Source organism: Oncorhynchus keta, chromosome 19 (genome assembly GCF_023373465.1).
Source record: "Oncorhynchus keta strain PuntledgeMale-10-30-2019 chromosome 19, Oket_V2, whole genome shotgun sequence".
In the NCBI taxonomy this organism is placed as follows: Eukaryota; Metazoa; Chordata; class Actinopteri; order Salmoniformes; family Salmonidae; genus Oncorhynchus; species Oncorhynchus keta.
This window is the reverse complement of record NC_068439.1, coordinates 21,168,980-21,187,033: the sequence shown is the minus strand read 5'-3', so window position 1 is coordinate 21,187,033 and position 18,054 is coordinate 21,168,980. Positions and strand designations below refer to the sequence as shown.

At 39.5% G+C, this 18,054-nt stretch overlaps 1 protein-coding gene across 8 annotated transcripts in view; it reads right to left on the bottom strand.

Moving 5' to 3' along the window:
• LOC118397968 (alpha-catulin-like) overlaps positions 1 to 18,054 on the bottom strand; it is a 151,944-nt gene that overhangs the window by 10,628 nt on the left and 123,262 nt on the right. For all 8 annotated transcript variants that reach the window (XM_052470020.1, XM_052470015.1, XM_052470017.1 and 5 more), the window contains 2 exons: positions 17,536 to 17,592; positions 819 to 938 (listed from right to left, as the gene is read on the bottom strand). In XM_052470020.1, the coding sequence (XP_052325980.1) occupies positions 819 to 938; positions 17,536 to 17,592 (177 nt within the window). The remainder of the gene's footprint in view (positions 1 to 818; positions 939 to 17,535; positions 17,593 to 18,054) is intronic.

The following is an 18,054-nucleotide window of genomic DNA, read 5'->3' as shown; positions in this document are numbered from 1 at the left end:
ATTCTACATTTTTTTGAATGGGGCATGCTTATTTAAGATGGCGAGGAAGGCACTTTTAAAGAATAACCAAGCATCCTCCACTGACGGGATGAGGTCAATATCCTTCCAGGATACCCGTGCCAGGTCGACTAGAAAGGCCTGCTCCCTGAAGTGTTTTAGGGAGCATTTGACAGTGATGAGTGGTGGTCGTTTGACCGCAGACCCATTACGGATGCAGGCAATGAGGCAGTGATCTCTGAGATCTTGGTTGAATACAGCAGAGGTGTATTTGGAGGGCAAGTTGGTTAGGATAATATCTATGAGGGTGCCCATGTTTACGGATTTGGGGTTGTACCTGGTGGGTTCATTGATCATTTGTGTGAGATTGAGGGCATCAAGCTTAGATTGCGTATTAGATGACGCATTCTCTGTAGGATGGGCCTTGTATGCTGATATTTGTTGCTTACCACATTTGTTTTTTACTAAACAGTACGTTCTAAACAGTATGTAGTACAATTAGTATACACAGTATGCAGTTTAAGTGAGTAGTAGGCAAGCTAGATTTTGGACAAAGGTTTATTTCAACATGGTAGAACCCTATTTATAGTCATGTGCTCTCCTGGCAATATTTGTATTGTATTCTGTATGACAAATCTAATTAATAAACTAATCCTTGGCGGACTATTGTAACATAGAACTGAAATAAAAGTGGATTTCATTACAAAAGAAAATCCAGTCATTGACAACAACACCATAGTTCAACATATTATGTACAGCTAGTATATCAATAATAGTAATCAATCAATCAAATGTATTTATAAAGCCTGTATTTATAGTACCTTCTGGAAGGTGGCAGTCTTGCCCTGTACCGGCGTCCTCACCCCCATCTGCAGCTGCTGGCATAAGCCCATAAGCTTCTCCATCTCCGACAGCACTACCACCTTCTCTTCATCCATCAGCTGTTGAAGAGGGATCAGGAGAGAAATATTTAGTATATCAAAACACAAGTCAAAATTTGATGACAAAATAAAGATGTTAAGTTATATGAAAATAAAAGTACAAATGTGATCACCAAAAATGAAATGTAGTTTTAGAACAAAGTGAAAATGTGATCACATAAAGACACATCTAGTTATATAAAAATGCAGGTAAAAATGTGATCACAAAAATAAAAAAGCACAGCAAAGGCATAGGAGGTTAGGATGGAGTAGATGCATTCAAATCTAACAGTGCCTAAAGTCTCTTATTTGGGCCAAAAAAAGTGAATGATATTATTGTACATTAGAATAGACCTCTGTAGTACCATTCACAACCTGTGGTAATAATACTAATAAAAGTGTTTGAATTGAAAACATTAAGGCTAATTAGCATAAATAACTTGTGCAGCTGCACAAGCCTGCTTCATTCCAGAGTGGTGGGGAATCGATTAGCCAATGTTTGTTTGAAGTAATTAATCAAACGCTGCTGAGCTGAAGTGCTGGATGTGTTGATTATGTATTAGTAGTTTGTGTGTGTGTGCCTGTGTGTGTGTGCATATGCACATTTGCCTGCACACGTGTGTGTGTATTAGTGTTTGGGTGCCCTCTCCAGAGAACAGGGTTAGCCAATGCTGATAACCACATTGCCACTTTCCCCAGAGACGGATGGCAGTCATTAATGTCTGTCAGAGGGGGGCATTTAATTAAACTCCAGGACCTGGGCACTTTGGAGAGAGGGAGGCATGCTAACTTGTTTCTTTGATTTGAGTACAGAGGAAACTGAAACTGGTTAACAGGATTCATTTCCTGCCCTGTGTATGTGATTTACGGTCGTGCAGTAGGCTACCTGGGTGGAGAATCAAATCAAATGTTATTTGTCACGTGCTGAATTCAACTGGTGTAGACTTGACCGTGAAATGCTTGTTTACGAGCCCTTCCCAACGATGCAGAGTAACATAAGAGGAAATAGTAACACAAGCAATAAAATAACTTGCAAGAATGGAGGTACACTGAACAAAAATATAAACACAACATGTGTTGATACCATGTTTCATGAGCTGAAATAAAAGATCCCAAAAATGCACACAAAGCTTATTTCTCTCAAATTGTGTAAAAATGTGTTTACATCTCTGTTAGTGAGCATTTATCCTTTGCCAAGATAATCCATCCAACTGACAGGTGTGGCATATTATAAGATGATTAAACCTCATGATCATTACACAGATTCACCTTAATATATAATAATAATATATGCCATTTAGCTGACGCTTTTATCCAAAGCGACTTACAGTCATGTGTGCATACATTTTACGTATGGGTGGTCCCGGGAATCGAACCCACTACCCTGGCGTTACAAGCGCCATGCTCTACCAACTGAGCCACAGAAGGACCACCTTGTGCTGGGGATAATGAAAGGCCACTCTAAAATGTGCAGCTTTGTCACACAATGCCACAGATTGCTGCAGTCAGATGCAATTGGCATGCTGACTGCAGGAATATCCACCAGAGCTGTTTCCAGATAATTTAATGTTAATTTCTCTACCATAAGCCACCTCAAACGTTGTTTTAGAGAATTTGGCAGTACATGCAACCGCAGACCAACCGTGTAACCACGCCAGCCGTCCTGGGCATCCACATCTGGCTTCTTCACCTACGGGATCGTCTGAGAACAGCCACCTGAACTGATTCAACTGTGGGTTTGCACAACCAAATAATTTCTGCACAAACTGTCAGAAACTGTCTCAGGGAAGCTCATCTGCATGCTCGTTATCCTCACCGGGGTCTTGACCTGACTACAGTTCGGCTTACCTTCGATGGCCAACGGGCCGCTGGAGAAGTGTGCTCTTCATGGATGAATCCCGGTTTCAACTGTACCGGGCAGATGGCAGACAGCGTGTATGGCGTTGTGTGGGCAACTGGTTTGCTGATGTCAATGTTGTGAACAGTGTGCCTCATGATGGCATGATAATGCGCAGCTTCATGTCACAAGGATCTGTACACAATTCCTGGAAACTGAAAATATCCCAGTTCTTCCATGGCCTACATACTCAGACGTGTCACACATTCAGCATGTTTGTGATGCTCTGGATCGATGTGCACGACAGCGTGTCCCAGTTTCTGCAAATATCCATCAACTTTGCATAGCCATTGAAGAGGAGGGGACAACATTCCACAGGCCACAATCAACAGCCTGATTAAATCTATGTGAAAGAGATGTGTCACACTGCATGGGGAAAATGGTGGTCACAACAGACACAGACTGCTTTTCTGATCCACGCCCCTACCTTTTTTGTAAAGTATCTGTGACCAACATATGCATATCTATATTCCCAGTCATGTGAAATCCATAGATTTCAATTGACTGATTTTCTTATATGAACTGTAACTCAGTAAAATCTCTGAAATTGTTGGATGTTGCGTTTATATTTTGGTTCAATATATACAGGGAGTGCCAGTACCAGATCAATGTGCAGAGGTACGAGGTACTTGAGATAGATATGTACATAAAGGAAGGGTAATGGGACAAGACATCAGGATAGATAATAATAAGGTACTTTAGATATGTACATAAAGGCAGGGTAAAGGGACTAGGCATCAGGATAGATAATAATAGGGTATTTGAGGTAGATATGTACATAAAGGCAGGGTAAAGGGACGAGGCACCAGGATAGATAATAATAAGGTATTTGAGGTAGATATGTACATAAAGCCAGGGTAAAGTGACTAGGCATCAGGATAGATAATAATAAGGTATTTAAGGTAGATATGTACATAAAGGCAGGGTAAAGTGACGAGGCATCAGGATATATAATAATAAGGTATTTGAGGTAGATATGTACATGAAGGCAGGGTAAAGGGACAAGACATCAGAATAGATAATAATAAGGTATTTAAGGTAGATATGTACATAAAGGCAGGGTAAAGGGACTGCATCAGGATAGATAATAATAAGGTATTTGAGGTAGATATGTACATAAAGGCAGGGTAAAGTGACTGCATCAGGATAGATAATAATAAGGTATTTGAGGTAGATATGTACATAAAGGCAGGGTAAAGGGACAGGATCAGGATAGATAATAATAAGGTATTTAAGGTAGATATGTACATAAAGGCCGGGTAAAGGGACAGGATCAGGATAGATAATAATAAGGTATTTGAGGTAGATATGTACATAAAGGCAGGGTAAAGGGACTAGGCATCAGGATAGATAATAATAAGGTATTTGAGGTAGATATATACATAAAGCCAGGGTAAAGTGACTAGGCATCAGGATAGATAATAATAAGGTATTTAAGGTAGATATGTACATAAAGGCAGGGTAAAGTGACGAGGCATCAGGATATATAATAATAAGGTATTTAAGGTAGATATGTACATAAAGGCAGGGTAAAGGGACAGGATCAGGATAGATAATAATAAGGTATTTAAGGTAGATATGTACATAAAGGCAGGGTAAAGGGACAGGATCAGGATAGATAATAATAAGGTATTTGAGGTAGATATGTACATAAAGGCAGGGTAAAGGGACAGGATCAGGATAGATAATAATAAGGTATTTAAGGTAGATATGTACATAAAGGCAGGGTAAAGGGACAGGATCAGGATAGATAATAATAAGGTATTTGAGGTAGATATGTACATAAAGGCAGGGTAAAGGGACAGGATCAGGATAGATAATAATAAGGTATTTGAGGTAGATATGTACATAAAGGCAGGGTAAAGGGACAGGATCAGGATAGATAATAATAAGGTATTTAAGGTAGATATGTACATAAAGGCAGGGTAAAGGGACAGGATCAGGATAGATAATAATAAGGTATTTAAGGTAGATATGTACATAAAGGCAGGGTAAAGGGACAGGATCAGGATAGATAATAATAAGGTATTTAAGGTAGATATGTACATAAAGGCAGGGTAAAGGGACAGGATCAGGATAGATAATAATAAGGTATTTAAGGTAGATATGTACATAAAGGCAGGGTAAAGGGACAGGATCAGGATAGATAATAATAAGGTATTTAAGGTAGATATGTACATAAAGGCAGGGTAAAGGGACAGGATCAGGATAGATAATAATAAGGTATTTAAGGTAGATATGTACATAAAGGCAGGGTAAAGGGACAGGATCAGGATAGATAATAATAAGGTATTTAAGGTAGATATGTACATAAAGGCAGGGTAAAGGGACAGGATCAGGATAGATAATAATAAGGTATTTAAGGTAGATATGTACATAAAGGCAGGGTAAAGGGACAGGATCAGGATAGATAATAATAAGGTATTTAAGGTAGATATGTACATAAAGGCAGGGTAAAGGGACAGGATCAGGATAGATAATAATAAGGTATTTAAGGTAGATATGTACATAAAGGCAGGGTAAAGGGACAGGATCAGGATAGATAATAATAAGGTATTTAAGGTAGATATGTACATAAAGGCAGGGTAAAGGGACAGGATCAGGATAGATAATAATAAGGTATTTGAGGTAGATATGTACATAAAGGCAGGGTAAAGGGACAGGATCAGGATAGATAATAATAAGGTATTTAAGGTAGATATGTACATAAAGGCAGGGTAAAGGGACAGGATCAGGATAGATAATAATAAGGTATTTAAGGTAGATATGTACATAAAGGCAGGGTAAAGGGACAGGATCAGGATAGATAATAATAAGGTATTTAAGGTAGATATGTACATAAAGGCAGGGTAAAGGGACAGGATCAGGATAGATAATAATAAGGTATTTGAGGTAGATATGTACATAAAGGCAGGGTAAAGGGACAGGATCAGGATAGATAATAATAAGGTATTTAAGGTAGATATGTACATAAAGGCAGGGTAAAGGGACAGGATCAGGATAGATAATAATACGGTATTTGAGGTAGATATGTACATAAAGGCAGGGTAAAGGGACAGGATCAGGATAGATAATAATAAGGTATTTAAGGTAGATATGTACATAAAGGCAGGGTAAAGGGACAGGATCAGGATAGATAATAATAAGGTATTTGAGGTAGATATGTACATAAAGGCAGGGTAAAGGGACAGGATCAGGATAGATAATAATAAGGTATTTAAGGTAGATATGTACATAAAGGCAGGGTAAAGGGACAGGATCAGGATATATAATAATAATAAGGTATTTAAGGTAGATATGTACATAAAGGCAGGGTAAAGGGACAGGATCAGGATAGATAATAATAAGGTATTTAAGGTAGATATGTACATAAAGGCAGGGTAAAGGGACAGGATCAGGATAGATAATAATAAGGTATTTAAGGTAGATATGTACATAAAGGCAGGGTAAAGGGACAGGATCAGGATAGATAATAATAAGGTATTTAAGGTAGATATGTACATAAAGGCAGGGTAAAGGGACAGGATCAGGGTAGATAATAATAAGGTATTTGAGGTAGATATGTACATAAAGGCAGGGTAAAGGGACAGGATCAGGATAGATAATAATAAGGTATTTAAGGTAGATATGTACATAAAGGCAGGGTAAAGGGACAGGATCAGGATAGATAATAATAAGGTATTTAAGGTAGATATGTACATAAAGGCAGGGTAAAGGGACAGGATCAGGATAGATAATAATAAGGTATTTAAGGTAGATATGTACATAAAGGCAGGGTAAAGGGACAGGATCAGGATAGATAATAATAAGGTATTTAAGGTAGATATGTACATAAAGGCAGGGTAAAGGGACAGGATCAGGATAGATAATAATAAGGTATTTAAGGTAGATATGTACATAAAGGCAGGGTAAAGGGACAGGATCAGGATAGATAATAATAAGGTATTTAAGGTAGATATGTACATAAAGGCAGGGTAAAGGGACAGGATCAGGATAGATAATAATAAGGTATTTAAGGTAGATATGTACATAAAGGCAGGGTAAAGGGACAGGATCAGGATAGATAATAATAAGGTATTTAAGGTAGATATGTACATAAAGGCAGGGTAAAGGGACAGGATCAGGATAGATAATAATAAGGTATTTAAGGTAGATATGTACATAAAGGCAGGGTAAAGGGACAGGATCAGGATAGATAATAATAAGGTATTTAAGGTAGATATGTACATAAAGGCAGGGTAAAGGGACAGGATCAGGATAGATAATAATAAGGTATTTAAGGTAGATATGTACATAAAGGCAGGGTAAAGGGACAGGATCAGGATAGATAATAATAAGGTATTTGAGGTAGATATGTACATAAAGGCAGGGTAAAGGGACAGGATCAGGATAGATAATAATAAGGTATTTGAGGTAGATATGTACATAAAGGCAGGGTAAAGGGACAGGATCAGGATAGATAATAATAAGGTATTTAAGGTAGATATGTACATAAAGGCAGGGTAAAGGGACAGGATCAGGATAGATAATAATAAGGTATTTAAGGTAGATATGTACATAAAGGCAGGGTAAAGGGACAGGATCAGGATAGATAATAATAAGGTATTTAAGGTAGATATGTACATAAAGGCAGGGTAAAGGGACAGGATCAGGATAGATAATAATAAGGTATTTAAGGTAGATATGTACATAAAGGCAGGGTAAAGGGACAGGATCAGGATAGATAATAATAAGGTATTTAAGGTAGATATGTACATAAAGGCAGGGTAAAGGGACAGGATCAGGATAGATAATAATAAGGTATTTAAGGTAGATATGTACATAAAGGCAGGGTAAAGGGACAGGATCAGGATAGATAATAATAAGGTATTTAAGGTAGATATGTACATAAAGGCAGGGTAAAGGGACAGGATCAGGATAGATAATAATAAGGTATTTAAGGTAGATATGTACATAAAGGCAGGGTAAAGGGACAGGATCAGGATAGATAATAATAAGGTATTTAAGGTAGATATGTACATAAAGGCAGGGTAAAGGGACAGGATCAGGATAGATAATAATAAGGTATTTAAGGTAGATATGTACATAAAGGCAGGGTAAAGGGACAGGATCAGGATAGATAATAATAAGGTATTTAAGGTAGATATGTACATAAAGGCAGGGTAAAGGGACAGGATCAGGATAGATAATAATAAGGTATTTAAGGTAGATATGTACATAAAGGCAGGGTAAAGGGACAGGATCAGGATAGATAATAATAAGGTATTTAAGGTAGATATGTACATAAAGGCAGGGTAAAGGGACAGGATCAGGATAGATAATAATAAGGTATTTAAGGTAGATATGTACATAAAGGCAGGGTAAAGGGACAGGATCAGGATAGATAATAATAAGGTATTTAAGGTAGATATGTACATAAAGGCAGGGTAAAGGGACAGGATCAGGATAGATAATAATAAGGTATTTAAGGTAGATATGTACATAAAGGCAGGGTAAAGGGACAGGATCAGGATAGATAATAATAAGGTATTTAAGGTAGATATGTACATAAAGGCAGGGTAAAGGGACAGGATCAGGATAGATAATAATAAGGTATTTAAGGTAGATATGTACATAAAGGCAGGGTAAAGGGACAGGATCAGGATAGATAATAATAAGGTATTTGAGGTAGATATGTACATAAAGGCAGGGTAAAGGGACAGGATCAGGATAGATAATAATAAGGTATTTAAGGTAGATATGTACATAAAGGCAGGGTAAAGGGACAGGATCAGGATAGATAATAATAAGGTATTTAAGGTAGATATGTACATAAAGGCAGGGTAAAGGGACAGGATCAGGATAGATAATAATAAGGTATTTAAGGTAGATATGTACATAAAGGCAGGGTAAAGGGACAGGATCAGGATAGATAATAATAAGGTATTTAAGGTAGATATGTACATAAAGGCAGGGGTATTTGAGGTAGATATGTAAAGGGACAGGATCAGGATAGATAATAATAAGGTATTTAAGGTAGATATGTACATAAAGGCAGGGTAAAGGGACAGGATCAGGATAGATAATAATAAGGTATTTAAGGTAGATATGTACATAAAGGCAGGGTAAAGGGACAGGATCAGGATAGATAATAATAAGGTATTTAAGGTAGATATGTACATAAAGGCAGGGTAAAGGGACAGGATCAGGATAGATAATAATAAGGTATTTAAGGTAGATATGTACATAAAGGCAGGGTAAAGGGACAGGATCAGGATAGATAATAATAAGGTATTTAAGGTAGATATGTACATAAAGGCAGGGTAAAGGGACAGGATCAGGATAGATAATAATAAGGTATTTAAGGTAGATATGTACATAAAGGCAGGGTAAAGGGACAGGATCAGGATAGATAATAATAAGGTATTTAAGGTAGATATGTACATAAAGGCAGGGTAAAGGGACAGGATCAGGATAGATAATAATAAGGTATTTAAGGTAGATATGTACATAAAGGCAGGGTAAAGGGACAGGATCAGGATAGATAATAATAAGGTATTTAAGGTAGATATGTACATAAAGGCAGGGTAAAGGGACAGGATCAGGATAGATAATAATAAGGTATTTAAGGTAGATATGTACATAAAGGCAGGGTAAAGGGACAGGATCAGGATAGATAATAATAAGGTATTTAAGGTAGATATGTACATAAAGGCAGGGTAAAGGGACAGGATCAGGATAGATAATAATAAGGTATTTAAGGTAGATATGTACATAAAGGCAGGGTAAAGGGACAGGATCAGGATAGATAATAATAAGGTATTTAAGGTAGATATGTACATAAAGGCAGGGTAAAGGGACAGGATCAGGATAGATAATAATAAGGTATTTGAGGTAGATATGTACATAAAGGCAGGGTAAAGGGACAGGATCAGGATAGATAATAATAAGGTATTTAAGGTAGATATGTACATAAAGGCAGGGTAAAGGGACAGGATCAGGATAGATAATAATAAGGTATTTGAGGTAGATATGTACATGAAGGCAGGGTAAAGGGACAAGACATCAGAATAGATAATAATAAGGTATTTAAGGTAGATATGTACACAAAGGCAGGGTAAAGGGACAGGATCAGGATAGATAATAATAAGGTATTTGAGGTAGATATGTACATAAAGGCAGGGTAAAGGGACAGGATCAGGATAGATAATAATAAGGTATTTAAGGTAGATATGTACATAAAGGCAGGGTAAAGGGACAGGATCAGGATATATAATAATAATAAGGTATTTAAGGTAGATATGTACATAAAGGCAGGGTAAAGGGACAGGATCAGGATAGATAATAATAAGGTATTTGAGGTAGATATGTACATAAAGGCAGGGTAAAGGGACAGGATCAGGATAGATAATAATAAGGTATTTAAGGTAGATATGTACATAAAGGCAGGGTAAAGGGACAGGATCAGGATATATGATAATAATAAGGTATTTAAGGTAGATATGTACATAAAGGCAGGGTAAAGGGACAGGATCAGGATAGATAATAATAAGGTATTTAAGGTAGATATGTACATAAAGGCAGGGTAAAGGGACAGGATCAGGATAGATAATAATAAGGTATTTAAGGTAGATATGTACATAAAGGCAGGGTAAAGGGACAGGATCAGGATAGATAATAATAAGGTATTTAAGGTAGATATGTACATAAAGGCAGGGTAAAGGGACAGGATCAGGATAGATAATAATAAGGTATTTAAGGTAGATATGTACATAAAGGCAGGGTAAAGGGACAGGATCAGGATAGATAATAATAAGGTATTTAAGGTAGATATGTACATAAAGGCAGGGTAAAGGGACAGGATCAGGATAGATAATAATAAGGTATTTAAGGTAGATATGTACATAAAGGCAGGGTAAAGGGACAGGATCAGGATAGATAATAATAAGGTATTTAAGGTAGATATGTACATAAAGGCAGGGTAAAGGGACAGGATCAGGATAGATAATAATAAGGTATTTAAGGTAGATATGTACATAAAGGCAGGGTAAAGGGACAGGATCAGGATAGATAATAATAAGGTATTTAAGGTAGATATGTACATAAAGGCAGGGTAAAGGGACAGGATCAGGATAGATAATAATAAGGTATTTAAGGTAGATATGTACATAAAGGCAGGGTAAAGGGACAGGATCAGGATAGATAATAATAAGGTATTTAAGGTAGATATGTACATAAAGGCAGGGTAAAGGGACAGGATCAGGATAGATAATAATAAGGTATTTAAGGTAGATATGTACATAAAGGCAGGGTAAAGGGACAGGATCAGGATAGATAATAATAAGGTATTTGAGGTAGATATGTACATAAAGGCAGGGTAAAGGGACAGGATCAGGATAGATAATAATAAGGTATTTGAGGTAGATATGTACATAAAGGCAGGGTAAAGGGACAGGATCAGGATAGATAATAATAAGGTATTTAAGGTAGATATGTACATAAAGGCAGGGTAAAGGGACAGGATCAGGATAGATAATAATAAGGTATTTAAGGTAGATATGTACATAAAGGCAGGGTAAAGGGACAGGATCAGGATAGATAATAATAAGGTATTTAAGGTAGATATGTACATAAAGGCAGGGTAAAGGGACAGGATCAGGATAGATAATAATAAGGTATTTGAGGTAGATATGTACATAAAGGCAGGGTAAAGGGACAGGATCAGGATAGATAATAATAAGGTATTTAAGGTAGATATGTACATAAAGGCAGGGTAAAGGGACAGGATCAGGATAGATAATAATAAGGTATTTAAGGTAGATATGTACATAAAGGCAGGGTAAAGGGACAGGATCAGGATAGATAATAATAAGGTATTTAAGGTAGATATGTACATAAAGGCAGGGTAAAGGGACAGGATCAGGATAGATAATAATAAGGTATTTAAGGTAGATATGTACATAAAGGCAGGGTAAAGGGACAGGATCAGGATAGATAATAATAAGGTATTTAAGGTAGATATGTACATAAAGGCAGGGTAAAGGGACAGGATCAGGATAGATAATAATAAGGTATTTAAGGTAGATATGTACATAAAGGCAGGGTAAAGGGACAGGATCAGGATAGATAATAATAAGGTATTTAAGGTAGATATGTACATAAAGGCAGGGTAAAGGGACAGGATCAGGATAGATAATAATAAGGTATTTAAGGTAGATATGTACATAAAGGCAGGGTAAAGGGACAGGATCAGGATAGATAATAATAAGGTATTTAAGGTAGATATGTACATAAAGGCAGGGTAAAGGGACAGGATCAGGATAGATAATAATAAGGTATTTAAGGTAGATATGTACATAAAGGCAGGGTAAAGGGACAGGATCAGGATAGATAATAATAAGGTATTTGAGGTAGATATGTACATAAAGGCAGGGTAAAGGGACAGGATCAGGATAGATAATAATAAGGTATTTAAGGTAGATATGTACATAAAGGCAGGGTAAAGGGACAGGATCAGGATAGATAATAATAAGGTATTTGAGGTAGATATGTACATAAAGGCAGGGTAAAGGGACAGGATCAGGATAGATAATAATAAGGTATTTAAGGTAGATATGTACATAAAGGCAGGGTAAAGGGACAGGATCAGGATAGATAATAATAAGGTATTTGAGGTAGATATGTACATAAAGGCAGGGTAAAGGGACAGGATCAGGATAGATAATAATAAGGTATTTAAGGTAGATATGTACATAAAGGCAGGGTAAAGGGACAGGATCAGGATAGATAATAATAAGGTATTTAAGGTAGATATGTACATAAAGGCAGGGTAAAGGGACAGGATCAGGATAGATAATAATAAGGTATTTAAGGTAGATATGTACATAAAGGCAGGGTAAAGGGACAGGATCAGGATAGATAATAATAGGAGTAAAAAAAAGAACAGAGTAGCAGCAGCAAATTACAAGTCTAAAAGTGAGTGTGTGCATGTGTGTGTGTTATGATCTTAATGTTTTTCCTCATAGTCCTGGACTATCGGACCACCATTTTATTACGTTTGCAATCACAACAAATAATCTGCTCAGACCCCAACCAAGGAGCATCAAAAGTCGTGCTATAAATTCTCAGACAACACAAAGATTACTTGATGCCGCTTCAGACTCCCTCTGCCTACCCAAGGACGTCAGAGGACAAAAATCAGTTAACCACCTAACTGAGGAACTCAATTTAACCTTGCACAATACCCTAGATGCAGTTGCACCCCTAAAAACTAAAAACATTTGTCATAAGAAACTAGCTCCCTGGTATACAGAAAATATCTGAGCTCTGAAGCAAGCTTCCAGAAAATTAGAACGGAAATGGCGCCACACCAAACTGGAAGTCCTCCAACTTGCTTGGAAAGACAGTACCGTGCAATATCGAAGAGCCCTTACTGCTGCTCGATCATCCTATTTTTCCAACTTAATTGAGGAAAATAAGAACAATCCGAAATGTATTTTTGATACTGTCGCAAAGCTACCTAAAAAGCAGCATTCCCCAAGTGAGGATGGCTTTCACTTCAGCAGTAATAAATTCTTTGAGAAAAAGATCATGATCATGAGAGAGCAAATTACGGACTCCCCTTTAAATCTGCGTATTCCTCCAAAGCTTAGTTGTCCTGAGTCTGCACAACTCTGCCAGGACCTAGGATCAAGGGAGACACTCAAGTGTTTTAGTACTATATCTCTTGACACAATGATGAAAATAATAATGGGCTCTAAACCCTCAAGCTGCATACTGGACCCTATTCCAACTAAACTACTGAAAGAGCTGCTTCCTGTGCTTGGCCCTCTTATGTTGAACATAATACACTTGAAAAAGCCAAACCTTGACCCAGAAAATATAAAAAACTATCGGCCTATATCGAATCTTCCATTCCTCTCATTTTTTTTGTTGAAAAAGCTGTTGCGCAGCAACTCACTGCCTTCCTGAAGACAAACAATGTATACAAAATGCTAGTGTCTGGTTTTGGCCCTCATCATAGCGCTGAGGCTGCACTTGTAAAGGTGGCAAATGACCTTGTAATGGAGTCAGACCGAGGCTCTGCATCTGTCCTCGTGCTCCTAGACCTTAATGCTGCTTTTGATAACATCGATCACCACATTCTTTTGGAGAAATTGGAAACCCAAATTTGTCTGGCCTGGTTTCGGACAAGTTCTGGCCTCGTTTAGATCTTATCTGTCGGAAAGATATCAGTTTGTCTCTGTGAATGGTTTGTCCTCTGACAAATCAACTGTACATGTTGGTGTTCCTCAAGGTTCCGTTTTAGGACCACTATTGTTTTCACTATATATTTTACCTCTTGGGGATGTAATTCGAAAACATAATGTTAACTTTCACTGCTATGCGGATGACACACAGCTGTACATTTCAATGAAACATGGTGAAGCCCCAAAATTGCCCTCGCTGGAAGCCTGTGTTTCAGACATAAGGAAGTGGATGGCTGCAAACTTTCTACTTTTAAACCCTGACAAAAAAAGATGCTTGTTCTAGGTCCCAAGAAACAAAGAGATCTTCTGTTGAATCTGACAATTAATCTTGATGGTTATACAGTCGTCTCAAATAAAACTGTGAAGGACCTCAGCGTTATTCTGGACCCTGATCTCTCTCTTTTGACGAACATATGTTTCAAGGACAGCTTTTTCCATCCACGTAACATTGCAAAAAATCTCTAAGTTTCTGTCCAAAAATGATGCAGAAAAATGAATCCATGCTTTTGTTACTTCTAGGTTAGACTACTGCAATGCTCTACTTTCCGGCTACCCGGATAAAGCACTAAATAAACTTCAGTTAGTGCTAAATACGACTGCAAGAATCCTGACTAGAACCAACATTTTGTTTCATATTACTCCAGTGCTAGCCTCCCTACACTGGCTTCCTGTTAAGGCAAGGGATGATTTCAAGGTTTTACTGCTAACCTACAAAGCATTACATGGGCTTGCTCCTACCTATCTTTCCGATTTGGTCCTGCCGTACATACCTACACGTACGCTACTTACAAGACGCAGGCCTCCTAATTGTCCCTAGAATTTCTAAGCTAACAGCTGGAGGCAGGGCCTTCTCCTATAGAGCTCCATTTTTATGGAATGGTCTGCCTACCCATGTGAGAGACGCAGACTCGGTCTCAACTCTTCAGTGGGTCATATGATTGAGTGTAGTCTGGCCCAGGAGTGTGAAGGTGAACGGAAAGGCTCTGGAGCAATGAACCACCCTTGCTGTCTCTGCCTGGCCGGTTCCCCTCTCTCCACTGGGATTCTCTGCCTCTAACCCTATTACAGGGGCTGAGTCACTGGCATACTGGTGCTCTTTCATGCTGTCCCTAGGAGGGGTGTGTCACTTGAGTGGATTGAGTCACTGACGTGATCTTCCTGTCTGGGTTGGCGACCGCCCTTGGGTTGTGCCGTGGTGGAGATCTTATTGGGATATACTCGGCCTTGTCTCAGGATGGTAAGTTGGTGTTTGAAGATATCCCTCTAGTGGTGTAGGGCTGTGCTCTGGAAAAGTGGGTGGGGTTATATCCTTCCTGTTTGGCCCTGTCAGGTGGTGTCAACAGATGATCAGTTTGTCTGCAGGGGGCGCGTCACCTGAGTGGGTTGATTCAGTGTTGTGGTCATCCTGCCTGGGTTGGCGCCCCCCACTTGGGCTGTGCCGTGGCGGAGATCTTTGTGGGCTATACTCAGCCTTGTCTCAGGATGGTAAGTTGGTGGTTGAAGATATCCCTCTAGTGGTGTGGGGGCTGTGCTTTGGCAAAGTGGGTGGGGTTATATCCTTCCTGTTTGGCCCTGTCCGGGGGTGTCCTCGGATGGGGCCACAGTGTCTCCTGACCCCTCCTGTCTCGGCCTCCAGTATTTATGCTGCAGTAGTTTGTGTCGGGGGCTAGGGTCAGTTTTTTATATCTGGAGTACTTCTCCTGTCCTATTCGGTGTCCTGTGTGAATCTAAGTGTGCGTTCTCTAATTCTCTCCTTCTTTCTTTCTTTCTCTCTCTCAGAGGACCTGAGCCCTAGGACCATGCCCCAGGAGTACCTGACATGATGACTCCTTGCTGTCCCCAGTCCACCTGGCCATGCTGCTGCTCCAGTTTCAACTGACCTGAGCCCTAGGACCATGCCCCAGGACTACCTGACATGATGACTCCTTGCTGTCCCCAGTCCACCTGGCCATGCTGCTGCTCCAGTTTCAACTGTTCTGCCTTACTTTTATTTGACCATGCTGGTCATTTATGAACATTTGAACATCTTGGCCATGATCTGTTCCACCCGGCACAGCCAGTAGAGGACGGGCCAACTGTCGGAGGACCTCTGACCGTGCCCCAGGACTACCTGACATGATGACTCCTTGCTGTCCCCGGTCCACTTGACTGTGCTGCTGCTCCAGTTTCAACTGTTCTGCCTTGTTATTATTCGACCATGCTGGTCATTTATGAACATTTGAACATCTTGGCCATGTTCTGTTATAATCTCCACCCAGCACAGCCAGAAGAGGACTGGCCACCCCACATAGCCTGGTTCCTCTCTAGGTTTCTTCCTAGGTTTTTGGACTTTCTAGGGAGTTTTTCCTAGCCACCGTGCTTCTACACCTGCATTGCTTGCTGTTTGGGGTTTTAGGCTGGGTTTCTGTACAGCACTTTGAGATATCAGCTGATGTACGAAGGGCTATATAAATAAATTTGATTTGATTTGATGGGGCCACAGTGTCTCCTGACCCCTCCTGTCTCAGCCTCCAATATTTATTCTGCAGTCGTTTGTGTCGGGGGGCTAGGGTCAGTTTGTTATATCTGGAGTACTACTCCTGTCTTATCCGGTGTCCTTTGTGAATTTAAGTATGCTCTCTCTAATTCTCTCTTTCTTTCTCTCTCGGAGGACCTGAGCCCTAGAACCATGCCTCAGAACTACCTGGCATGATGACTCCTTGCTGTCCCCAGTCCACCTGGCCGTGCTGCTGCTCCAGTTTCAACTGTTCTCCCTGCGGCTATGGAACCCTGTCCTGTTCACCGGACGTGCTACCTGTCCCAGACCTGCTGTTTTCAACTCTCTAGAGACAGCAGGAGCGGTAGAGATACTCTTAATGATCGGCTATGAAAAGCCAACTGACATTTACTCCTAAGGTGCTGACTTGCTGCACCCTCGACAACTACTGTGATTATTATTATTTGACCATGCTGGTCATTTATGAACATTTGAACATCGTGGCAATGTTCTGTTATAATCTCCACCCGGCACAGCCAGAAGAGGACTAGCCACCCCTCATAGCCTGGTTCCTCTCTAGGTTTCTTCCTAGGTTTTGGCCTTTCTAGAGAGTTTTTCCTAGCCACCGTGCTTCCTGCATTGCTTGCTGTTTGGGGTTTTAGGCTGTTTTTCTGTACAGCAATTTGAATATCAGCTGATGTAAGAAGGGCTATATAAATACATTTGATTTGATAATGTGTGTTCGTGTGTGTGTGTGTGTGTGTCCGTATGTACGTGAATGTGTGTGGGTTTTGTGTGGGCCGTGTCAATGTAGTATGTGTGACTGAGTGTGTATACGGTGTGTATATAAAGTCTAGTGAGAGTGCGTAGGGTCAATGCAAGATAGAGTCAGTGCAGTCTGGGTACCATTAATTGACTATTTAGCTGTCTGGCTATTTAGCAGTCTTATGGCTTAGGGGTAGAAGCGGTCTCGGAGCCTGTGTGTTTTTTGTGTGGTTGCGTGCGTGCATTGTGTACCTGGGTGGAGAAAGTGTGTAGTGAAGAACACAGCTGGAGTCCCTCCTCAGAAAGCACCTGCAGAAAGAGAAAGAGAGAAAAAGAGAACGAGAAGTCAAAAAGCATGACTCACTTCACTGGCAGAACATTCTGAACACTGGTCTGGCAAATCTATCAGCCAAGTATTGTCAATTACACTCAATGGCTGTATGGTAAGTAGCCAGGAGGATGTGAACAAGACCAGCACACACTGTAGGTTTTCAAATTCAAAAGATGCATTTCAATCAGCCAATCAGTGAGCAGCCAATTACGATAATTGCAGGTTACATTATGCTGTGTGAAAGGGTAGAGTTATATAAAGTATAGTTGCGTCTCTATGATCTCTCTCTCTCTCTGCCTCTCTCTCTCTCTGTCTCTCTCTCTCTGCCTCTCTCTCTCTCTCTGCCTCTCCCGCTCCCTCTCTATATTAAGCGCAGGCCATTCTGCTCCTCTAGTCATCCTCTCTTTACCACAGACAAATTATTGTCTTGGGCCTTTTAA